General features: G+C 65.3%; 3 protein-coding genes across 4 annotated transcripts; 2 read left to right on the top strand and 1 right to left on the bottom strand.

Annotated features, from left to right (window-relative positions):
- Positions 1-572: 572 nt before the first annotated feature.
- Positions 573-8036, top strand: PRMT5 (protein arginine methyltransferase 5). Of its 2 annotated transcripts, XM_054045490.1 has the most exons (17): positions 575-705; positions 1196-1314; positions 1580-1665; positions 1856-1990; positions 2063-2175; positions 2379-2428; positions 2520-2683; positions 3084-3245; positions 4343-4420; positions 4667-4725; positions 4938-5060; positions 6207-6382; positions 6519-6628; positions 6796-6889; positions 7086-7202; positions 7412-7476; positions 7716-8036. In XM_054045490.1, the coding sequence occupies exons 1-17, from the start codon at positions 578-580 to the stop codon at positions 7866-7868; spliced, it is 1932 nt and encodes a 643-aa protein (XP_053901465.1). In that variant the 5' UTR covers positions 575-577; the 3' UTR covers positions 7869-8036. The 2 variants fall into 2 exon arrangements, with proteins under 2 accessions (XP_053901464.1, XP_053901465.1); XM_054045489.1 differs by having other exon boundaries at positions 573-705; positions 1856-2175.
- Positions 8037-9569: 1533 nt separating this feature from the next.
- Positions 9570-14834, top strand: RBM23 (RNA binding motif protein 23). Its single transcript, XM_054045384.1, is given in 15 exon segments — positions 9570-9677; positions 9771-9851; positions 10009-10056; positions 10131-10180; positions 10857-10901; positions 11195-11350; positions 11659-11712; positions 11911-12028; positions 12451-12603; positions 13081-13131; positions 13133-13219; positions 13346-13411; positions 13851-14043; positions 14275-14373; positions 14746-14834. Coding segments are annotated over 15 exon segments (1326 nt in total). The 5' UTR covers positions 9570-9641.
- Positions 14835-16403: 1569 nt separating this feature from the next.
- REM2 (RRAD and GEM like GTPase 2) lies at positions 16404-21154 on the bottom strand. Its single transcript, XM_054045747.1, has 5 exons — positions 21072-21154; positions 19847-20112; positions 19564-19637; positions 18845-19052; positions 16404-18254 (listed from the first exon to the last, which is right to left on the bottom strand). Exons 2-5 carry the CDS (start codon positions 20091-20093, stop codon positions 17992-17994), a joined length of 792 nt encoding a protein of 263 aa, XP_053901722.1. The 5' UTR covers positions 20094-20112; positions 21072-21154; the 3' UTR covers positions 16404-17991.
- Positions 21155-22674: the final 1520 nt, after the last annotated feature.

The raw sequence follows: 22674 nt of genomic DNA, 5'->3' as shown, positions 1-22674 counted from the left end.
CAGCAGCCGCTCCTATAGCGCCGAGCCAGGGCTGCTGGGAGACGTAGTCCACTGCTTGGGGCGGGGAAGGGACACCCACACACACACGGTGCATGCTGGGAGATCTCTGTGCCTCCATGGGGAGTGAGGCATGGTGGGAATTGTAGTCCACAAGCAATGGGCGGGCGCTATCCTGTCCTCCGAAGAGGCGCCGAGCATGGTGGGAAATGGAGTGCAGGCCCCAAGGCGTGCTGGGAATGTAGCATAGGCTGCCCACACATGCAAGGGGCCCAATGCCTGGTGGGCAATGAATCCTTCCACCCCAGGAGCGCAATGCATGGTGGGTAATGTGGTCCTGGCAGGGAGGCTGCTCGTGCCTGGCGCTGGGCATGCAGGGAAATGTAGTCCTTGCCCCGCGAACCGCATGACGGGAAATGGGACCTTCCTGGTGCCACGACCGCGATTGGTTCTCGCCGTCTTGGGCCCGCCCCTTCACTCTCCGATTGGCCGTCTGGACTGGAAGCGCGCTGCGGTTGGCCGGCGCGGTCCGGCGCGGCGCTGTGATTGGCCGGCCAGGTCGGGGGCGCGTCTTGCAGTGATGGCGGCGGCAGCGGTGGCGGCGGCTCCGGGCCCGTGCGGGGCGGGGGGGCCCCGCGTGTCCAGCGGCCGGGACCTGAGCTGCGTCCCGGAGGTGGCGGAAACGCTGGGGGCCGTGGCCCGGCAGGGGTGAGACCACGTGACCCGCCCCACGTGACCATCGCCCCGCCCCCTCGGAGCCCCGCTCATGTGGCGGGGAATTGCCCGGGCTCCCCGCCCTCCCCTGCGGCCTGGGACCCCCCCGCCCCCCCCCGGGGCCGGCCTCCCCCCCCTGAAGTCTGGAACTCCCCCTGTCCCCCCCCCCCCCCCCCGCGGCCTGGGACCCCCCGGGGCCGGCCTCCTCTCCTCCCCCAGGCCCGCCCCCCCCCCCGGGGCCGGCCTCCTCTCCTCCCCCAGGCCCGCCCCCCCCCCCCCCCCCGGGGCCGGCCTCCCCCCCCTGAAGTCTGGAACTCCCCCTGTCCCCCCCCCCCCCCGCGGCCTGGGACCCCCCCGCCACTGCGACCCCTCCCCCATCCCGGGTCAGCGTGGGGCTTGGCGGGATCGCACCCAGGGGGACCCCCCGCCACTGGACGAAGCTCCCAGGCCCTTGCCCTCCACCCCAACCCCCGTCTCTCCGCAGGTTCGATTTCCTGTGCATGCCGGTCTTCCACCCACGTTACCGCCGGGAGTTCACCCACCAGCCGGCCCGTGGCCGCCCCGGCCCCCACACCCGCTCTGACCTGCTGCTCTCGGGGAGAGGTGAGCCCCCCAGCGCCGGCTGTGCCTTCCTCTGCCCCCAAGACAGCGCCCCCTGCTGGGATCCCCCTGCAGTCCTGGCCTTGGAGCCCCCCTGCCTTGTCTGTGCCCCCAGCTGGGCTGCCAAGCAGCATCTGGGCCCCCCAGGCCAGGGAGAGCGCCCTCCCCCTGGGCTGCCTGGTGCCATGTCCGTCCCGCCCACCCTGCTGGGTCCCTGTGCTCTCTGTGACCCTTGTGCTGTGGATCTCACCTGCTCTCACCCCCTCAGACTGGAACACGCTGATCGTGGGGAAGCTCTCCCCCTGGATCCGCCCTGACGCCAAGGTGGAGGCGGTCCGCAGGAACTCGGAGGCGGTGAGCCTGTGGAGCGGGGGCAGCCCCATTCGGGGGAGGGGGGGTAACAGCCCCAGGGAGGTTGGTGGAGAGGTGGGGAGGAGGTGTCATGGTGGGGGGAGGATAACATCTGGTGGTGAGTTTGGGGGGGCGGGGGGGAGGGTTACTCTTGGCCAGTGAGTGGCGGGTACACCATCTCCTCTCTCCCCAGGCAATGCTGCAGGAGCTGAACTTTGGGGCGTACCTGGGGCTCCCCGCATTCCTGCTGCCACTGACGCAGGGCGAGAACCCCAACCTGGCGCGGGTGCTGAGCACCCACATCCACACCGGGCACCACAGCACCATGGTGAGTGCAGGGCTGGGCGGAGTGGGCAGGCAGGGGGTGCGTCTGCCACTAACCCCTTGTTTTCCCCCCCAGTTTTGGATGCGGGTCCCTCTACTGGCCCCCGAGGATCTGCGGGACGACCTGATTGGGAACGAGCCGGTGCCGGTGCCCGAGGACGGCTCGGGGGATGAGAAGACGTGGATATGGTGAGGGGCCGGGGGGCACTGCAAGGGGGAAGTGCGCAGGGCTCCCAGCTGAGGCAAGCACACGGGATGCGGGGAGGGGTCCTGTTGGGCTGAGGTTAGGGGTCTGGCGGGAGGGGAGCAATGCTCAGAGGGGAACTGAGGGATGCTGGGGGAGGGCAGGATCTTGTCCCCCTATTCACTGCCCCCCCCCCCTTTTTCTGCAGGTGGCACAATTTCCGGACCCTCTGTGACTACAACAAGCGCATCGCAGTGGGTGAGTTAGGGGTGGGGACACTGCTGCAGGAAAGCTCGCAGCACTGGGTCAGGGGGCTGGCAGGTTTCTTGACCCCTGTTTTCTGCCCCAGCTCTGGAGGTGGGGCCAGACCTGCCCTCCAATCATGTCATCGACCGCTGGCTGGGGGAGCCAATCAAAGCAGCCATCCTGCCTACTAGCATCTTCCTGACCAATAAGAAGGGGTTTCCCGTCCTCTCCAAGATGCACCAGCGCCTGGTCTTCCGTTTGCTCAAGGTAGAGCCCTGCTCCTGCCCAGGCTTGGTCCACCCAGCTCTTCTGGCCATGCCCATTGAGCCCCACCCACTGAGATCCCCTGGCCAAGCTCCGGCCACCCAGAACCCCACCCTCCATGACCCTGGCTCTGTCACTGAGCCCCGCTCCCTCCTTCCCAAGATGCACCTGTCTCCTATCACACCCACCGAGCTTTCCAGGCCCCCTCCTAGCTGGGGGCACTGCTGGGGGGAAGCTCCCAGCACTGGGGTGGAGGAGGGGTATGACCCCTGTTCTCCATCCCCCCTCAGTGTGGGGGTTCTACGCTCTGGGGGCATGGTATCCCAGGGGCTCGTTTCCCCGTGCTGGGGGTCAGGCTGTGGGCGGGGGGTTGTCCCTGTCTAATGCCTTCCCTGCCCCCCAGCTGGAGGTGCAGTTCATCGTGTGGGGCGCTCACCACCACCCCGAGAAGGAGTTCTGCTCCTACCTGCAGTACCTGGAGTATCTGAGCCAGAACCGGCCGCCCCCCTCCGCCTATGAGCTCTTCGCCAAGGGCTACGAGGACTATCTGCAGTCCCCCCTGCAGGTGAGCGACCGCGGCTCCGGGCGAACCGCACGGCATCATTCGGGGGCTGCCGCTGGGTTATCGGCGTGGCTCCGGGCGAACCGCACGGCATCATTCGGGGGCTGCCGCTGGGTTATCGGCGTGGCTCCGGGCGAACAGCACGGCATGGTTCGGGGGCTGCCGCTGGGTTATCAGCGTGGCTCAGGGCGAACAGCACGGCATGGTGCGGGGGCTGCCGCTCGGTTATCGGCATGGCTCAGGGCGAACATCACGGCATGGTTCGGGGGCTGCCGTTCGGTTATCGGCGAGGTTCAGGGCAAACAGCACGGCATGGTTCGGGGGCTGCCGCTCGGTTATCGGCATGGCTCAGGATGAATGCCGTCATAGGACTGGGGCTAAGACCCATGGCTCACAAATCGGCTTCTTCCAAGATCAGGGCTAACATTGCCGACTGGCATTGTTACAGCTTGGACCAGCATCCCATTCTCCCCCCCCCCCCCCCATTGTTAGGGTTCAGGGTTAACCTGGCTTGGTCCAGGGTCAGTGCCAGTTGGGCTAGCATCATAGCCGCCATCCTAGGCTCCAGTATTCTAGGCCGTCATCGGTAGGGTTCAGGATGAATGCTGCCTCCTGCTGGGGTCAGGACTCAGGAGTATCAAAGCGGCATAACTAGGGCACAGGACCGAGGTTCTCGTGTGTCACCGTTAGGGTTCAGAGTTAACATTGGAACGTGTCAGGATTTGGGAGCAGCATCGCACCACAATGTCATGAGGGTTCAGGATGAATTCTGCTAGAGCATAGTCATCGGGCCTTACGGCCGATGACTCAGCTTCATTCATGCAGTATCGCCTACCATCATTGTTACGCCTGTGGGTTATTGGGTGGCCGTTGTTGGGATTCCGAGGGAACGCCCCATAACTATGCAATGTTGATGCATCCGTCATCAGAGTTCAAAGTGAACGTCACATGTCAAGGTTCATTATTAAGGCCCAGAGTGAATACTTGGCTTGGCATCTGTCATTAGGGTTCAGAGTGAATGTCACCTGCTCTGAAGTGCAGTGTGGGGGTGTCTTCCTCCTCCCCGCCCTCCTCACGCTGCTCTCCCCCCACTCCCCCAGCCCCTGATGGACAACCTGGAGTCCCAGACCTACGAGGTCTTTGAGAAGGACCCCATCAAATACTCCCAGTACCAGCAGGTGAGGGGGAGCCGGGCTGTGACTGGGGGAAGGGGCTTTGGTGGGCAGGGCCGTGGGAAGGGGTGGGGCCTGTGGTGAGGGGTAATGGGAGGAAGGCCTGATAGGTGAGGGTTCAGGGATGGTGGGGAAAGGGGGGTGGGGTGTATTTGGGGGTGTGGCTGGGGGGGAGGAGTGTGGTGTGGGGACAGAGTCTGAGGGGGGCTGCAGGGCTCCCCAGTGACCTCTACCTCTCCCCCCGCCCCCCAGGCGATCTACAGGTGCCTGCTGGATCGGGTGCCCGAAGAGGAGAAGGAGACAAATGTGCAGTGAGTGATGCCCAGCCTCTCCATGGCAACTCCCTGCCCCTCAGTTATACCCCTCCCACCTGGTGCTGCCCCATGGGACATGGCACCCCTGACAACCTGTCCCGATGATGCCCCCTGAAGATGGCTCTGACCCTCCCCCCCCCCAGATGGGGGGGGCATCCTCCATGACACCCCCTGTGTGCTGCCCTCTGACCTTTCTCTCTGCCTCCCAGGGTGGTGATGGTGCTGGGGGCTGGCCGGGGCCCCCTGGTCAATGCCACACTGCGGGCATCCCGTCAGGCCGGCCGGCGAGTGAAGATCTATGCCGTGGAGAAGAACCCCAATGCTGTGGTGACGTGAGTGCCCCTGCGCCGGCCCTTCCCTATAACCCCCCCCACCCCACCCCCCCCGAGACCTTGGCCCATTGTCTGTGTGTGTATCCATCCCTCCTCCCCTGAGAACTGGCGGTAGGCATGTGGGGGGGATACAGTGGTGGGCAGTTCCGTGGGTTAACCCTATTGTTAAGTACTGCACAGGATCTTTTCAGGAGGAATGAGGCAAAGCGCCACATTTATTGGTAATACATGTATCAGTCAACACTGTATCATGTGCATATGATCTATATCACACGCACACTCCATCTTGTTACCTACTAGTTGCTCCCCTTAACTGTACTGGCCAGGTGAGTTAGATGGGGCGGGGGGGTGGGAGCCGATCCGGATCGATGCTCTCATGTTGACGAGACGAGACCCGGGGCCCTCTGCAAGACACCTCACATTTATAGCAGCTTCCCTCTCATGCCAATCTGTACCAGATGCAAAGTCTGTGTCTGTTGGTCCTTTGTGCTGCTTCCCTCTGGGTGTTGTCCCAACGTTGCAAAGAGGGTGTTCCCAAAAGCAGATGCTCGCTTCTAACCCCCAAGGCCATCAATAGGTCTGCTCTTCTTCAGTGAGCCCACTGGACAACTTGTATTGTTCTTGGGTCTAGCTTCCATCCCCTCTCCAAGGGTTGCAGCTGTCTGGAGGTGCTGCCTTCCACGCCTGCCCCATTCACACCTCGTTCATTCAACAGGGCAATTGGTTAAAACGGGGAGATGTTATTCTACTCCTGGCAAAAAGACACTTCTACCTTAGAGGCGATAACATTATACCAAGGCTCAATACAAAGTTTCTATATAAGGATTTGATACAAAGTTCCCATATCAAAGGACTTGACACAAAGTAGCATGAAAACGGGTCACAGGTGGATAGACCTAATACAAAGTCGTATGAAATGATTCACCGTTATGCGAAGGTGCTCAATGCAGCGATTTATGTACAACCCTTCACTCCCCGCAGACTGGAGCGCGGGCAGTACAAAGGGGGATCCAGTGGCGGGCAGTTCCCTGGGTTAACCCTGCACCCCCCCCCCCCCCCCCAGAATGGAGACCTGGCACTGTGAAAACAGGGAGGCGGGGTTCCAGGGGCAGACAGTTCCCCAAGTTAATCCCACACTTCCCACAGACTGGAGAGCTGGCAGTACGAGGAGTGGGGCTCACAGGTGACCGTGGTCTCGTCCGACATGCGGGAGTGGTCGGCACCTGAGCAGGCCGATCTCCTGGTGTCGGAGCTGCTGGGCTCCTTTGCCGACAACGAGCTGTCCCCCGAGTGCCTGGACGGGGCGCAGCACTGCCTGCGGGGTGAGTGGGCTCTGGGGTAGGGGGAGCTGTGGGTCGGGCAGGGGGAGGAGCTCGGAGGGAGCTGTGGGGGAGAGGCAGTTTTTGTGGGGGGTGCTTGTTGCCATGATGTCTGACCCACCCCTCCCCCATCCTCCAGCGGGCGGCGTGAGCATCCCCAGCACCTACACGTCCTTTCTGGCGCCCATCTCCTCCTCCAAGCTGTACAACGAGGTGCGGGCCTGTCGCGAGAAGGACCGGCACCCTGAGGTGAGCTCCCTGCACCCATAGCCCCCTCCAGTCCCCCATTCCCCCAGCACAGGGCCAGCCTGTCTGAACCCCCCCCCAGCTCTGTGTGCCGGTCAGGGGTTGCCCGCGTGCTGTGCAGCAGGGGTTGGGGGTCGCGCTCTGACCAGGTCTCTCTCCCCCCTCCCCAGGCGCAGTTCGAGATGCCCTACGTCGTGCGGCTCCACAACTTCCACCAGCTGGCGCCGCCCCAGCCCTGCTTCACCTTCCACCACCCGCACCCAGGTAGGGGGCTGGGGCGGGGCCTGAGCTGACCACACCCCTCTGGGTGGCGGTGGGGCTTGAGCTAACCACATCCCTGTGGGACAGGAAGGGGGTGGGGCATGAGTGGACCACACCCCTCTGGGTTGGAAGTGGGTGGGGCCTGAGCAGACCACACCCCTGTGAGCAAATTGTCCCCTAACCTCCCCCTGTTGGGCAGACCCAGACCGGGACAAGAGCCAGTACCGGCAGCTGGAGTTCGCGGTGGAGGTGAACACGGTGCTGCACGGCTTCGCCGGCTACTTCGAGACCACGCTCTACGGCGACGTCACGCTCAGTGAGGGCGGGGCCGGGGCCCTGGGAGGGGGGTGGGGCAGGGTGCGTGGGACAGAAAGGGGGTGGAGGTTCTCCTGGCCGGGAGGGAGGGAGGGAGATGGCAGAGGTTCGGGGGGGGGAAGGAGAGGGAGGGGGCGAGGGGGTTCACCTGCTGGGGGGGGTCACTCGGGCCGGGGGTTCCCCCCCATCTCACCCCCCCCTTCCCCCCAGGTATCCGGCCCGAGACGCACTCCCCCGGCATGTTCTCCTGGTTCCCCATCTTCTTCCCCATCAAGGTGAGCGCCCGCCCCGTGGGGGGAGCCTGGGGGCGGGTCCCGGAGGGGCGGGGCGGGGGCGGGTCCCGGAGGGGCGGGAGCGGGTCCCGGAGGGGCGGGGCTTGGAGAGGGGGCGGGGGCGGGTCCCGGAGGGGCGGGGCTTGGAGAGGGGGCGGGTCCCGGAGGGGCGGGGCTTGACGCGGGGGGCGGGTCCAGGAAGGCGGGTGCCCGCGGCGCTGACGCTCCCTCTCTTCCCACAGCAGCCGCTGGCGGTGCGCGCGGGCGAGCGCGTGCGCGTGGCCTTCTGGCGCTGCGCGGGCCCGCGCAAGGTGTGGTACGAGTGGGCGGTGACGGCGCCCGGCTGCTCTGCCCTGCACAACCCGAGCGGCCGCTCCTCCACCATCGGCCTGTGAGCGATCGCCACGTCACGGAGACCCCGCCCCCCGATCTTCCCTCTCGGCCTCTGGGCGTGCGCAACGTCAGCGGGGTAGCCTGGGCCGAGACCCCGCCCCACGCGGCGCTCCCGCTCCCGCTCCCCTTTGTCCCCGGTCTGTGCGTTTCAATAAAGCTTTCTGTCCCGGCCCGTGTGTGCGTGTGTCTGGCGGGGTGGGGGCGCTCTCTCGTTGTCATGGCAACAGGCTCCCTGAGCGCAGCCGTGCGAGCGCTGATAGGTTGCTGGGCCTGCTGTCCAGCCCCTCTTTGTTCTGGGCCAATCACCGTTGCTGTTGTGAGCCAGGACTCAGCCTCTTCTTCATATTTAACCAATCAGGCTTGTCGCTGTGGGCAAAGTCCCGCCTTCGCCAGCCAATCACCCTTCGGCCGTGGGGACAGTGGCGCGCCCCTCCCGCTTCGAGCCAAACGCCGAAGCTGCTGCGAGCAAAGGCCCGCCCTCTTCTCGATCTGGGCCAATCATCGCTGAAGGTGAGGAAAAATATCCCGCCCCTACACACTCTCCGCCAATCAGAGCCATCCTTCTGGGAAATTGTCCAATCAGCCACGGCGCTGTGCCAAGCCGCGTCCTCTAGGCCGACCGCGTCCAATCAGCGGCGCCGCCCTCACCCAATGAGCGTCGTGCTGCCGCCCCGCCCGCGCCTGCGCACGGAGTTTCGGGGGGAGGGGAAGGTTCTGGAGGCAGCCGCGGCCTCCGCCATCTTAGCGCCGCGTCTGGCCGCGGAGACCCGGAGCCCGAGGAGCCGGCGCCGCCTCGGGGGAGGGTGAGAGCTGGGCAGGGTGACGTCACGGCATCGGGGGGCACCTCACGGGGGAGAGGAGGGAGATGACGTCAGTGGCCCGTGGGGTGGGTGAGCGCGAGCGCGGGGTTCTAGAACGCTGGTGAGTGGTGGGGGAGGGGTTCGTGGGAGGCTTAGAACGCTGGGGCGGGGCTTGCAAGGGGGCTTAGAACGCTGGGGGCGGGGCTTGCCGCAGGCATAGAACATTGGGGGTGGGGTGGCATCGAGGCCTAGAATGTGGAGGCGGGGCCTAGACGAGGGGTTCTAGAACGGAGGAATTCTAGAGCTGAGGTCCCTCAAAGGGGACTGGCACTTGGGGCCTTGCTAGACCCTTGGCCAGATGCAGGAGGCGCCCGGCGCACGTCAGCATCCCGGGTCCTGGGTTTCTACAACTGGTCTGGGATTGGGAAGGGTCTAGAGTAGACCTGGCTCCCTGGGGATCTAGAGCAGACTTGTTCCTGGCAGGCCTGGGACCCTGGCCCAGGGTAGCATGGGGGCGGGGGATGCTGGAGGCGAGGTGCTCTAGAACAGGCCTGGCCACGTCTCCCAAGGTGGTCCCTAGCCTTGGGAATGTTTGGCTAGAGCACAGTGGGTGCCAGGAAGGAGCCCCCGGCCTGGGACTGACAGCCTGCTCTGCGACAGGGGCTTTTCTGGAGCCAGGCTCAATACATGGGGCTTGGGGGCACCTTGTAAAGTGTTCCAGACTAGCAGTGCGGCAGCAACGTCTGGGACGTGGGTCAGGAACATCTGGGGCCTCGGCCTGACATTGGGGGGGACAGGTCTGGAGCGTGCAGGCTAGAACAATTGGGGCGCAGCTAGAAGCTTGCAGGCCGGTCATGGCCCCCCACGCGGCTCCCTGGCTCACTGCACCCCGTTTTTCCACAGGACGCGTCTGAGAGCCACTCGAGCCCGGAGCCTGTCCTGCCCTTTGGGGGTGAGGCCCCCCCGGCACGCTCCATGGAGCCGGGGGTCTCGAATCCGCTGCAGGAGCCCGTGAGTACCCCACTTCCCTTGGCTGTGGCGCCCTGGGTGGGGCCCCAAGGGGCCAGCCTGAGGCTAACACCCCCCCCTCCCCCTCTCTTGCAGAGCCCGGCTGACGCCATGACGCCCGATGACTTCGACATTGTCATCGAAGCCATGCTGGAGGCGCCCTACAAGAAGGAGGAGGTGAGGGATAAGGGCTCTTGCGGGGGGGGGGCTCAGTTTCCCCAGCATCCCTGGAGTGGCGGAGGCTGGAGGGGGGCCGTTGGTGGCAGGTGGGGAGCAGGGGGGCCGATAGGGGCTTGCCCTCTCCCCCGCTGAGGCGTGGCTTTGTTCCCTCCAGGCCCAGGCAGGACCCTCGAAGGCGCCGGCTGAAGCCCCCGCGGCCCAGGTAACGTATAGGGGTCCTGGGAGGGAAGGGGGAGGGTATGTGCCGTACTCACCTCTCCATGCTCCCCCCCGCAGCCCCCAGAGGAGCAGAGCAAGGAGGTGAAGAAGGAGAGTGCTAGTGGCAGGTGAGAGGGGCGGGCGGCTGCCCCACAGTAACGGTGTCTTTCTCCGGCAGTGGGAGGGGCGGGCGGCTGTCCCACGGTAACTGTGTCTCCCCCGACAGTGGGAGGGGCGGGTGGCTGCCCCCTGCTAATGGTGTCTCCCCCTGGCAGTGGGAGGGGCGGGCGGCTGCCCCACGGTAACGGTGTCTTCTCCTAGCAGTGGGAGGGACGGGCGGCTGCCCCACGGTAACGGTGTCTTCTCCTAGCAGTGGGAGGGACGGGCGGCTGCCCCACGGTAACGGTGTCTTCTCCCGGCAGTGGGAGGGACGGGCGGCTGCCCCACGGTAACGGTGTCTTCCCCTGACAGTGGGAGGGGCGGGCGGCTGCCCCCTGCTAATGGTGTCTTCCCCCCTGCAGTGGGGGGTGGGGAACTGCCCCCCGGTAACAGTGGCTCCCCCGGGAGTGGGGGTCGGGGGGCTGCCCCCGGTAACAGTGTCTCCCCTGCCAGTGGAGGGGGGCAGGGGGCTGCCCCCCGGTAATGGTGTCTCCCCTGCCAGTGCGGGGGAGGGGGGCTGCCCCCCGGTAATGCTGTCTCCCCTGCGGGGGGTGGGGGGCTGCCCCATGGTAACGCTGTCTCCCCTGCGGGGTGGGGTGGGGGGCTGCCCCATGGTAACGGTGTCTTTCCACCTCCTCCCTCCAGTAGCAGCAGGAAAAAGAGGAGTCGGAGCCGGGAGCACAGACACAGGTAGGGGCGAGGGGCTTGGTGCCTGGGGGTACGGGGAGGCTGTGGGAGTATGTGAGGGGAGCTGTGATTGGCGGGGGGGGCGCAGGGTGTGTGAGGGGAGCTGTGATCAGCTAGGGATTGCCCAGGGATGTTGTGATTGGCTGGAACGGCACAGGGTGGGGGAGTGGGGTGTGATTGGGTGAGGGTGGCTATGATTGGCTGGGGGAGGCCGAGAGAGGGTGTGATTGGTGGGGGACGGGATCTGATTGGCCAGCAGGGTCTCTGATGCGCTCGTGCTCTCTCTTTCTCTCTAGCCGGGATCAGGAGCGGCGGCGGCGCAGCAGCCGGAGCCGGGAGCGCCGGAGCCGCCACAGGAGCCGGAGCCGGGAGCGCCGGCGGGGGAGCCGTTCCCGGAGCCGGGAGCGCCGGCGCGAGGAGAGAGCGCGGTACCGCAGTCCTCCGCCCCCTGGGTGAGTGAGACCTTTGCCCCTGGGCAGGCCCCGCCCCCTGGGTGAGTGAGACCCCGCCCCGGCCAGGCCCTGCCCCCTGGGTGAGTGGCACCCTGCTCCTAGCCAATCCCCTGCTTTGGGAGAATGAGGCTCCGCCCCCAGGTAAGGAATGCCCTGGCCAGGCCTATCCCCGGACAGGCCCCGCCCTCCCAACAACCCCTGCTCTCCCGTACTCCAAGGGACCCCAGCCCCTTCCCTCCCCTTCCCATTGCAGCCCTCCGGGGAACCCGGCCCCTGCCCCAGGCTCTGACCTGGTGTCTGCCCCCCAGGCGCCGGTTTGGACACAGTAAGAGCCCCCTGTACCGGGAGAAAAGCCCTGTGCGGTGAGTGACGCCCGTGCCGGGAGCTGGGGAGCGGAGATGGGGGCTGGGGGAGTGGTGTTGGTGGGGGTCTGTCCTGGGGTCTGATAGTCTGGGGCGGGGGGCGGAGCTGATGGATCTGGGTGGGGGGGTCTGGGTGAGTGCAGCGGGGGGAAGAGTTGGGGGCCCCGGCCCAGCCCCCCCTGACACCTCGTCCCGCAGGGAGGCGCTGGGCAGCCTAAGCCCCGAAGAGCGGGACGCTCGCACCGTGTTCTGCATGCAGCTGGCCGCCCGCATCCGCCCCCGCGACCTCGAGGACTTCTTCTCCGCCGTCGGCAAGGTACCGCCCCAGGCCCCGCCCACTGCCTGAGTCCCGCCCCTGCCCGTGCCCCTGGAGATCGAGGGTTGCCAATTCTCCAGGATTGGCCTTGAGTCTTGAGGAATTAAATAGTAATCGTTAATTAGCGTTGTCAGTGATGAAACCTCCGGGAATACGTCCAACCAAAATTAGCGACCTGAGGTCTGTCTTGCCAGAGTAACCTGCCTCTGCCCCCCTGCTCGTTTCTGAAGCCCCGCCCGCTGTGCATAGTGCCATCTCTAACCCGGCTCCCATGCTGGGCCCCGCCCCTCCCACTCCCCATGGCACATCCCCCCCTGTGCCTGGCCCCACTCTTTCTGCCATCTGGAATCCGGGGCCCCGCCCCCTGCCATCTCTAACCCCGCCCTGTGCTGGGCCCTACCCCACGGCCGTCTCCCCCCCAGGTGCGGGACGTGCGGATCATCTCGGACCGGAACTCGCGGCGCTCCAAGGGCATTGCCTACGTGGAGTTCTGTGAGATCCAGTCGGTGCCGCTGGCCATCGGGCTGACGGGGCAGCGCCTGCTGGGCGTGCCTATCATCGTCCAGGCCTCCCAGGTGCGCTGGCCATGGGGTGACCGGGGGCTGGCTGGCAGTGTCCAGAGGGGTTCCTGTGGGGCAGGGGGACGATCGGGCTGGCTGGGGGGCATGGGTGTCAGGGGACTAGGAGGTGTCCTGGGGGGTGGGAGGGCAATCAGGGGCTGGCTGTGGAGCGGGGGTGGACGATGGGAGGATGGCTGGGGAACAGGGGGCTGGCTGGGGGGCAGGGAACGGCAGGGGCCGGGGCCGGTGGGCAGCGTTGGGAGTGGGAGGGGGCTGGCCGGCGGCATTTGGGTTGGGAGCTGCGCGGGGGAGGGGGCCGGCTGGGGGGTGTCTGGGGGCGGGAACTGGCCGGGAAGGAGGGAGGGGCCAGCCAGGGGGTGTCTGGGGAAGGGGCCAGCCAGGGGGTGTCTGGGGAAGGGGCCAGCCGCAGGGCAGGGGGATGGTTTGGGGGGCGAGGCGTCGGACCCCGGCTCACCCGCCCCTCGCCCGCAGGCGGAGAAGAACCGGCTGGCGGCCATGGCCAGCGCCCTGCAGAAGGGCAGCGGGGGGGCCCATGCGGCTCTACGTGGGCTCCCTGCACTGCAACATCACCAAGGAGATGCTGCGCGGGATCTTCGAGCCCTTCGGCAAGGTGGGGGCAGGGAGGAGCCCAGGTGTGGGGGCGTGGATCCCCATGGCGGGGAGGGGCCCAGGGCTGGGGGCGGGGCCCTGTCTCACCCCAGTCCGCCTCTGAGCTCTTTGCCCCACCCTCGTGCAGATTGACAGCATCGTGCTGATGAGGGACCCGGACACCGGCCAGTCCAAGGGCTACGGATTCCTGACGGTGAGTGGGACCCCGCCCCCCTGGCCGCCCCCGGCGCCAGCACCCAGCCCAGCCCTGGCTCCCCTGAAGCACCCGACTTCCATTTTTCCATTTTGATGGCTCCTCCCCAGCACACCTGCTGGGCCGGCCCTGCCCCCCCCAGCCCTCCCTCCCCCTCCTAGGCCGGCCCTAGCGACCCCTCCCCCCAGCCCCCCCCCCCCCCCCCGCTGGGCCGGCCCTGGCGCCTCCCCCCCCCCCGCTGGGCCGGCCCTGTCGTCGTCCCCCCCCCCTCAGTCCTCCCTCCCCTTGCTGGGCCAGCGCTGCCACACACGCACACCCCCGAGCCCTCCCTCCCCCCTACCCCCCAGCCAGGCCAGGCCAGCCCCTGCCTCCCCCCCACACCCCGCTGTAGCCCGCAGACAGGCTGCCTTCACCCCCCCCTTGGCCTTGCCCCCCCCAGTTCGCGGAGGCAGAGTGTGCCCGCCGGGCGCTGGAGCAGCTGAATGGGTTCGAGCTAGCCGGGCGCCCCATGCGTCTGGGGCACGTCACCGAGCGGTTGGACGGCACCACGGACATCTCCTTCCCCGAGGGCCCCGAGGAGCCCGAGCCTGGCACCGGCGGGGGGCTGCAGCTGCTGGCAAAGCTGGCCGAAGGTGGGGGCTGCAGCTGGGGGAGTTTCCTACCCTGGGGGGGCTGTGGCTGGTGGGGGGGGCTGTGGCTGGTGGGGGGGAGGGTGCCTGGGCAGGGGGTGGATTTCTGGTCCTGGTGGGGGGCTCCTGGACAAAGACGGGGAGTGGCCCCGTGTGCCCTGGCGGGCAGAGGGGTGTGCAGGGTCTTGGGGTGCACATCCGTACCCCCCTGACGACCCCCCCTTTGTCCCCCAGGCTCTGGGATCCAGCTGCCGGCGGCTGCTGCGGCTCAGGCTGCTTTGCAACTGAACGGCGCTATCCCGCTGAGCGCCCTGAACCCCGCCGCCCTGACAGGTAATGGGGAGCTGGGGGGGCTCTGGGAGGGGGTGGGACGTCCCCCCGTGTCCCCACAGGCGGGAGGACATCCCCCACTGGCCGCAAACGGACCGGGCACCCTCAGCAGCCTCAGCTCCTGGCTGGCCCGTCACTCCCCACCTGCCACCGAGGGGCTCCCGGCCTGGCCCAGCCCCCCAGGATTCGGCTGCTTGGCGCCGAGCGCTGGGGGGTTCCGGGGGGTCACTGTTGGTTGTGCGTGTCCCCTGCACTCTCCCAGAGCCCCCTCAGCTCGGCACCAGTCACATGGAGTCTCCTGCAGGCCGCCGGGGGGGGGGGTCTGGGGCCGGGGCTCCATGCGGGCCCCTCTGACCGACTCTGCCCCCCCCCCAGCCCTGAGCCCGGCGCTGAACCTAGCTTCGCAGACGCTGGCGTCCCAGTGCCTCCAGCTCTCGGGGCTCTTCTCCTCCCCGGGCATGTGAGTCAGGGCTGGCTGGGCAGGGGTGGGGCCTGGGGTGGGGGGGGCTCAGAGTGGGGCGGGTCTGGGGGGGCGGGGGCGGGGCCTGGGGTGGGGCCGGGGCCTGCGGTGGGGCGGTCTGGCCGGTTGGCACTGGGGTTGGGGCTCAGAGTGGGGTGGGGCTGGCTGGGGTGGGGTGGGGCCTGAGGGGCTGGCCGGTTGGCATTGCAGGAGGGGGCTCAGAGTGGGGCGGGGCTGGAAGAGGCGGGGCTCAGGACCGAGGGGCGGGGCTTGGTCCTTTTCCCTCTAACACTCCCTCTCCTTGGTCTGCAGGTAGCAACCCCCCCTCCCCATGGACGTGGGGGCTGGGCTGCCAGGGCCCCCCACTGAGTCAGAGCTCCAGGGGCAGAAATGGGGCTGGGGGGGCACGAGCAACAACCCCCCCCCTCCCCCACTACAGGACCTTGCCCTGACCTCACAGAGGCCCATCTTGGGGAGAGGGGCTCTATGGGGGCACCTGGCCCTGCCCAGCCCCTCCCCCCCCCCCAATTTTTTTTTTTTTTTTTTCTGTTATTTTCTTTATGGAAACAAATAAAAAAAAATTATCATGAAAAAAATGCATCAGGAGTTTGTGATGGGGGTTGGGCGAGACTGCGGGTCGGGAGGGGCAGGGCTGGGCTGGCAGGGGCTGCGGGTTGGGAGTGAGGGGCACCAGCAGGACTGGGCGAGGAGGGGGCTCCAGGTCGGGAGTGAGGGGCACTGGTAGAGCGGGGGGGGAGGCTGGGCAGGAAGGGGGCTGTGGGTCAGGAGTGAGGGGCACTGGTAGAGCGGGGGGGGAGGCTGGGCAGGAAGGGGGCTGTGGGTCAGGAGTGAGGGGCACCGGTAGAGCGCGGGGGGAGGGAGGCTGATGTCTCTCCTGACCTGCCGCCCCCCCCACAGGCCGGGGCGCAGGCGGATCCAGATTTAGCTCTGGCTGTTTCTGGGCCGTGCCCACGTCCCCCTGAGTCACCTGCTGCCCCCACAGGCCAGTGCCCGGGGGGGCACGCTATAAATACCAGCTCCCCCCAGCACCCCCGGCTGGGAGAGGCCATAGACACCCCCCAAGCCAGGGCTCTGTTGCTGTGGTAACATTACCCATCTCCACGGCAACCTCCGCTGCACCACCATGCAGTTTCCATGGCAATGGGATTCAGTTTCCATGGCAACGGGATGCAGTTCTTTCTCTTTGTCATTGTCTCTCTCCCCCGTCCTAGTGGGGGGGGCTGAGCTTTGTGGCCCCCATCTCCCCATGTGATGGTGGGGGAGGAGCTGGGATGGTGCTAGGAGCAGGGGCGTGAGGGGGCTGGGGTAGGGGAAGAGTCTGGGGCTGAGAATTGGGGTGGGGGAGGGCTGTTGGGGAAAGCGTTGGGGGAGGTATTTGGGACATCCCTGGAATTGGGCAGGAGCCCATGAAATCCGGGGCACAGGGGGTTCTGGGGGGGAGGGTCCCCCCCATTCAGCCTGTTCACCCCCAGAGCTACTGCAAGGAGCATAACCAGGGCTCTGTGGGATCCTCCACCCTTCCCTTCCCCCCAATAACGATGCAGCTCCCAGCTTGTGGTAGAAAAGGGCTTTAATTGAGAGCAGGAGGCCACACCCCCAAAATGGCCCCCATTCCCCAGAGGCTCAGCAGGGGGCAAGGGGGGTGCCCAGCTGAGGTGGGGGGGTCCCCAGGAAATTAAAGCAGAGACCCAGAGGGGAGAATCCACCTATCCCTTTAAGAGTCTCTCTCTTAAAGGGGTGGGCTGCTAGGGCAGGTTGTCCCGTTGGTGCCTTTTTAGCTGTTCTTAAAGGGGAGGTGCACATGGACAAATCACAATGTCTTGTGGGGGAGGGTGCCCCAAGTTGATGCCTTTACGAGTCTCTTAAATGGGAGGTTTACAAAGTAGTTCACGCCGCATGTTTGAATGAAAGCTCTGTGTCTTTAAGAGCTTTTTAAAGATGCCTATCACAGAGCGGGAGGGCAAATATCTATTCTTCCACGAAAAAAGCTAGCCAAAGAAAATGTGACCTGAGTCATGCCTTTAACATGCTCTTAAAGGCGAGGTGCCCACGTATGGCAGGCCAGTAGGAAGTTTTTCACGTCTGACCTCGCCCGCAGGCTCCCACGGAGCGTCGTAAAGGTGAGGGGCACAAATGTGAAGGACTAGAAAGTCAGTACCTTTAAGAGCTCGTGCAAGGAGAAGTGCACAAATCTGGAGGACAATAAATAAAGAAATAAAGCTTCCAGGACAAGGCGCTGAAGTAGCTGATTAACTCGTTCCCCAGCTGGTGACTTTGAGTCTCTTAAAGGTGAGGTGCACAGGTGTGGAGGGTAAATACTGAGTCCAAGACACAGCCAGCCGGTGTCTCAGTATAACATTCTCAGGTCGGTGGATTCAAGGAATGTGGACAAATAATAAGGCTCGATTAAAGTCCATGCCTTTAAAATCTTCTTAAAGGTGCAGCACACAATTGCAGAGGTCAAATATTAAATCCAGTTTAAAGCCATCCATCAGCCGTCTGTTCAAAGAGTTCCAACCTGGCACCTTTAAGCTCCTCTTAAAGGTGAGGGGCAGAAGTGTGGCGGACAAATAAAACAGGCTTTGGCTTGGAGGAGGCCTTTAATACCCCCTTAAAGGTGAAGTGTGCAAACATGGAGGGCAAACAACAAATTCCGCTTGGAGGTGGTACCTTAAAAACTCTTGCTGAGATTTAAGACCCTCTTAAAGGTGAGAGACACAAATAAGAAACCCAGCCCAAAGGCGGCCAGGCCTCTCCAATGATGTGGCGCCGTTAAGTCCCTCTTAAAGGCGACGCACACAGCTACGGCAAACAAAATCCAGCGCAAAGGCTTCCCGGCGTGTCCCATTGCCACAGCTCCTTCAACACATTCTTACAGGAGAAAAGTGCGTGGCTACGGCAGACAAAAAAAACCTCCAGTGCACTACGTCCCTGATTGTCCAACTAAACACAGCGCCTTTAAGGTCGTCTTAAAGGTGGTGTGTGCAGCTACGGAGGACAAAAATTAAGTCTCACCCAGCTGGCAAAGCGGAGGCCAGGGAGGTGCGAAGCCAGAGGGATTGTGGGAGTCTCTGCCCAGGAGTGGCTTTTAAAGGTCCGGCCGCTGGCGGGTGGGGGAGGCTGCCTCTTAAAGGGCTGGCTCACAGCACGGAGAGGTCGTTGCAGGACTTGGAGCGTTGCTTGAAGAACCGGCCGTTGCGTGGGACCAGGCTGGAGAGGAAGCGCTTGGCTTTCTTGGTGAGGCTCTCTCGGCGCCCGCCCGGGCCCCCATTCCCGGCCGGCCGGTGCCGGCGCAGGCGGATCTGGCGCACGGCCCCCTCGAACAGCTCCCGCGTGTTGTGGTGCAGCGCGGCCGACGTCTCGATGTGTTTGCAGCTCAGCATCACGGCCAGACTGCGGCCCTCTGGGGGCGGGGCCAAGAGGCCACATTAGTGACCTGTGCCCAGCTGCCCCTCTCCCTGCCCTGGGGCTGAGGGGGCTCAGAGGGGGTGAGGGGGAATTGGGGGGGCAGGGAGGTTGGGGGCAGGTTAAGGGGGGTTCTATGGACTGGGGGTAGATTGGGGGGTCCCTAGGGATTGGGGCAGTGAGGGGCAGGGGTTCAGGGTGTTTGGGGGGAGCATAGGAGGTTTGAGGGAGATCAGGTAGCAGGGGGCAGGTTGGGGGCTCAGGAGGTAGTCAGGGTGGGGACAGGTGTGATGGCAGTTTGGAGGGGCTGGGGGGGATCAGGGCAGTTTAGGGGCTATGGAGGATCAGACAGGTGTTTGGGGGCCTGCTGGGGGATGGGCTTAGGGCAGTTTAGCAGGCCCCCCGGGGGATGGGGGTGTCAGGGCAAGTCTCAGGGTGGTTTAGGGGCCCCCCTGGGGGATGGGCTCAGGGTGCTTTAAGGGGCCCCCTGCAGCATGTGGGGGTCAGGGCAGGTCTCTGGGCGGTTTAGGGGGGCCCCTGAGTGATGGGGGGGTCAGGGCAGTTGAGGGGTCCTCCGGGGTCACTCACCCTCCAGCGAGACCTCTCGGGAGCGCGCCAGGTCACTCTTGTTGCCCACCAGGATGACGGGGGGGTCGGGGTGGGGGCTTCCCTCCCGCAGGCGCAGCAGGGTCTGGGGGACACGGCTGAAGCTGCGCCGGTCGGTCACCGAGAAGATGAGCAGGAAGGCGTCGCCCGTCTGCAGACATGACTCCTGCAGCCAGCCGCCCGCCTCGCCCTGGGGGGAGAGGTGCCCCCAGAACCCCCCGTCAGCACCCCGGAGATCCGCATAGATCTGCATGCATTAAGTGAGGCCCCGCCTTCCCTCAGCGAGCACATTATTGGCTAGTTCATGTCATGCACCCTCCAGCATATGCGTTAATTTGCATACATCTGCATAAATTTGCATGTTATCAATTCCCTCCAATAAGCCGCATGTATTGGCCTGCATAGGTCCAACCTGTGCACACTTGCATTAATTTACATATATTTACATGTATTTGCATCCTTTCACGCACCACTCTTCTCTGCATCATTTGCATAAATGTACATGCAGAGCCCCCCACTCCAACTCCATGCATCACGTACACAGCTCTGCATATCTTTGCATATAATTAACAAAGCAGCCACTGGCTCTGAGGCTCAATTTGCATGCATCAGCCCGCTGGCCTCCAAAGCTAGACCATGCTGCAGGAAATTAACTCATTTGCATACATTTGCATGCACCCCCGCCCCCCTCCCGGTCTCACCTGGTCCCAGATGTCGTAGAGGATCAAGGTGGTGAGCTCCTCGTCCACCGACAGGCGGCGCTCGTACGTGTCCGCTGGAGGGGGAACCACAATTGGGCGGGGGGTGCCAGTTCCTCAGAGCCGTAGGCACCCCCCTTACAGCCAGGGGCCCCCACTACCCTGAGACAGGACAGCGTCCCTGGGGCAGGGGACCCAACAGAACCAGGGGGACCCCAGTTCCCGCCTCTGCCCCCCCCCCTCCTGCACCCGCTTCCACCCCCCAGCCCCCCCCCCAGGCACTCACCGGGGTGCTCGTCCTCGCGGGGGGCTCCGTCCGGCAGCCCCCCGAAGATGCCGGCCAGCGCCGTCTTCCCCACGCCGCTCTCGCCTGCCAGCACCACCCGGTAGGGCCCCCCCGGCGACCCCCCCGGCGACTCGGGGGGTGAGTCCGGCTCCTCCACCGCTGCCTCCCGCCGCAGCTGGTGCTTGGGGGGCAGGGGCAGGCTGCCCCGGCGGGGCCCCCGGAGCCCCCCCAGGGGGGGCAGCGCCATGGGGGGGCTGGGGGCAGAGCTGGGGGGGCAGAGGGAGCGGGGGACACAGGCGAGAGGGGAGGTGAAATAAGTATAATAACCCCCCTCCCCCAGCTCCTCCCCTCCCCCAGCACCCAACCCCTTCCCCCAGAACTCCCAGCACCCCAATTCCCCCACTTCACAGCACCCCCCGTCCCCCAACTCCCTCCCCCAGCACCCAACCTCTCCCCCCAGCACCTTCCCTCCCCAGCACCCCAATCCGCCAACTCCAGAGCACCCCCCGTCCCCCAGCACCCAACCTCTCCCCCCAGCACCTTCCCTCCCCAGCACCCCAATCCCCCCACTCCACAGCACCCCCCGTCCCCCAACTCCCTCCCCCAGCACCCAACCTCCCCCCCAGCACCTTCCCTCCCCAGCACCCCAATCCCCCCTCCCCAGCACCCCCTCCTCCCACCGGAACCCCAAATCCCCCACTCCACAGCACCCCCCGTCCCCCAACTCCCTCCCCCAGCACCCAACCTCTCCCCCCAGCACCTTCCCTCCCCAGCACCCCAATCCCCCCTCCACAGCACCCCCCGTCCCCCAACTCCCTCCCCCAGCACCCAACCTCTCCCCCAAGCACCTTCCCTCCCCAGCACCCCAATCCCCCCTCCCCAGCAACCCCTTCCCCCAACCTCCTCCCACCGGAACCCCAAATCCCCCACTCCACAGCACCCCCCGTCCCCCAACTCCCTCCCCCAGCACCCAACCTCTCCCCCCAGCACCTTCCCTCCCCAGCACCCCAATCCCCCCTCCACAGCACCCCCCGTCCCCCAGCCCCCTCCCCCAGCACCCAACCCCTCCCCCCCAGCACCCGAATCCCCCCACTCCACAGCACCCCTCCCATCGCCCCAGCACCCACCCCCTGCCCCCAGCACGCCAAGCCCCATCGGTTCCCCCCCACACACCCCATCTCTCGCTCCATCCCCCCGATCTCCTTCCCTCACCCCCGCCCCCCACCTGCTGCCCGGTCAGGGCCGGTCCGGGGGTCCCGGGGCTGGTTCCTGCCGCTGCCTCAGTCCCCGGCGCTCGCGTCTCTCCGGAGCCGGCCGGAAAGCGGCTCCCTTTAAACCCCCAACCCCCCCCTCCCGCCGCCCGCCGGGGGGACGCCCCGCCCCTGTGAGGTCACGCGTGAGGGGGGCAGGAGACCCCCCCCGCCCATGCCCCCCAGCAAAAGCCCTGGCGCTCTTCGGGGCCGCCGGGAGCTGGGAGGGGGAGCGATGGCCGGCTGATGCGGGGTGGGGGAACATGGGGACTGGCTATGGGGGTGGGGGGACCGATGGGGCGGGGAGTCCCTGGCTACCGGGGGGGAATGGGGACTGGCTATGGGGGTGGGAGGACCAATGGGTCTGGGGGAGTCGCTGGTTGCCGGGGGAGGGGCAGGCGGCGGCAGGGGGACTGGCTGGGAGGGTGTATGGGGGGCTAGATGGGGCTGGGGGGGTCGCTGGCTGCCAGGGGGGCATGGGGACTGGCTATGGGGGTGTATGGGGGTGGGGGGACCAATGGGTCTGGGGGAGTCGCTGGTTGCCGGGGGAGGGGCAGGCGGCAGCATGGGGACTGGCTGGGAGGGTGTATGGGGGGATAGATGGGGCTGGGGGGGTCGCTGGCTGACGCACCAGCCTGCAGCCCCCCCAATCCAGCCGGGGGGACACTCAGGCACCAGCCTCGCTGGGAGACTCGCCCCCCCCTCCACCCCGATAATTGATCCTCCCTGGCATTTTCCCGCCCGTGACTAATTGAATAATTTCCAACTTAGCAGCTAATGAGAGTGAGCCGCTAATTACAGAGAGAGAATCCAGCCTCCCCCACTCCCCCGTCTCTACCCATCCCCCCACCTATCCTCATACACCCCTCTATCTATCCCTGTACACCCGTCTATCTATCCATCCATCCCCATCCACCCCCTCTATCGATCCCTGTACACCCCTCTATCTATCTATCTATCTATCCCCATCCACCCCCTCTATCTATCTATCTATCCCCGTCCACCCCCCTCTCTATCTATCCCCATACACCCCCTCTATCTATCTATCTATCCCCATCCACCCCCTCTATCTATCTATCTATCCCCGTCCACCCCCCTCTCTATCTATCCCCATCCACCCCCTCTATCTATCTATCTATCCCCATCCACCCCCTCTATCTATCTATCTATCCCCGTCCACCCCCCTCTCTATCTATCCCCATACACCCCCTCTATCTATCTATCTATCCCCATCCACCCCCTCTATCTATCTATCTATCCCCATCCACCCCCTCTATCTATCTATCTATCCCCATCCACCCCCTCTATCGATCCCTGTACACCCCTCTATCTATCTATCTATCCCCATCCACCCCCTCTATCTATCTATCTATCCCCGTCCACCCCCCTCTCTATCTATCCCCATACACCCCCTCTATCTATCCATCCATCCCCATCCACCCCCTCTATCGATCCCTGTACACCCATCTATCTATCTATCTATCTATCCCCATCCACCCCCTCTATCTATCTATCTATCCCCGTCCACCCCCCTCTCTATCTATCCCCATACACCCCCTCTATCTATCTATCCCCATC

Source organism: Malaclemys terrapin, chromosome 12, assembly GCF_027887155.1.
Source record: "Malaclemys terrapin pileata isolate rMalTer1 chromosome 12, rMalTer1.hap1, whole genome shotgun sequence".
Lineage (NCBI taxonomy): Eukaryota > Metazoa > Chordata > Testudines > Emydidae > Malaclemys > Malaclemys terrapin.
Note: the sequence above shows the minus strand (reverse complement) of the source record. Positions and strands in the feature narration are given on the sequence as shown.

Bases quoted from the DNA above. Each gene is read 5' to 3' on its own strand.
- PRMT5 (XM_054045489.1), top strand. From the start codon at position 578: ATGGCGGCGGCAGCGGTGGCGGCGGCTCCGGGCCCGTGCGGGGCGGGG. The intron at 5,061-6,206 runs GTGAGTGCCCCT...CACTTCCCACAG, and splicing joins AACCCCAATGCTGTGGTGAC to ACTGGAGAGCTGGCAGTACG. The intron at 7,477-7,715 runs GTGAGCGCCCGC...CTCTTCCCACAG, and splicing joins CCATCTTCTTCCCCATCAAG to CAGCCGCTGGCGGTGCGCGC.
- REM2 (XM_054045747.1), bottom strand. From the start codon at position 20,093: ATGGCGCTGCCCCCCCTGGGGGGGCTCCGGGGGCCCCGCCGGGGCAGC. The intron at 19,638-19,846 runs GTGAGTGCCTGG...TTCCCCCTCCAG, and splicing joins CCGCGAGGACGAGCACCCCG to CGGACACGTACGAGCGCCGC. The intron at 19,053-19,563 runs GTGAGACCGGGA...CTCTCCCCCCAG, and splicing joins TCTACGACATCTGGGACCAG to GGCGAGGCGGGCGGCTGGCT.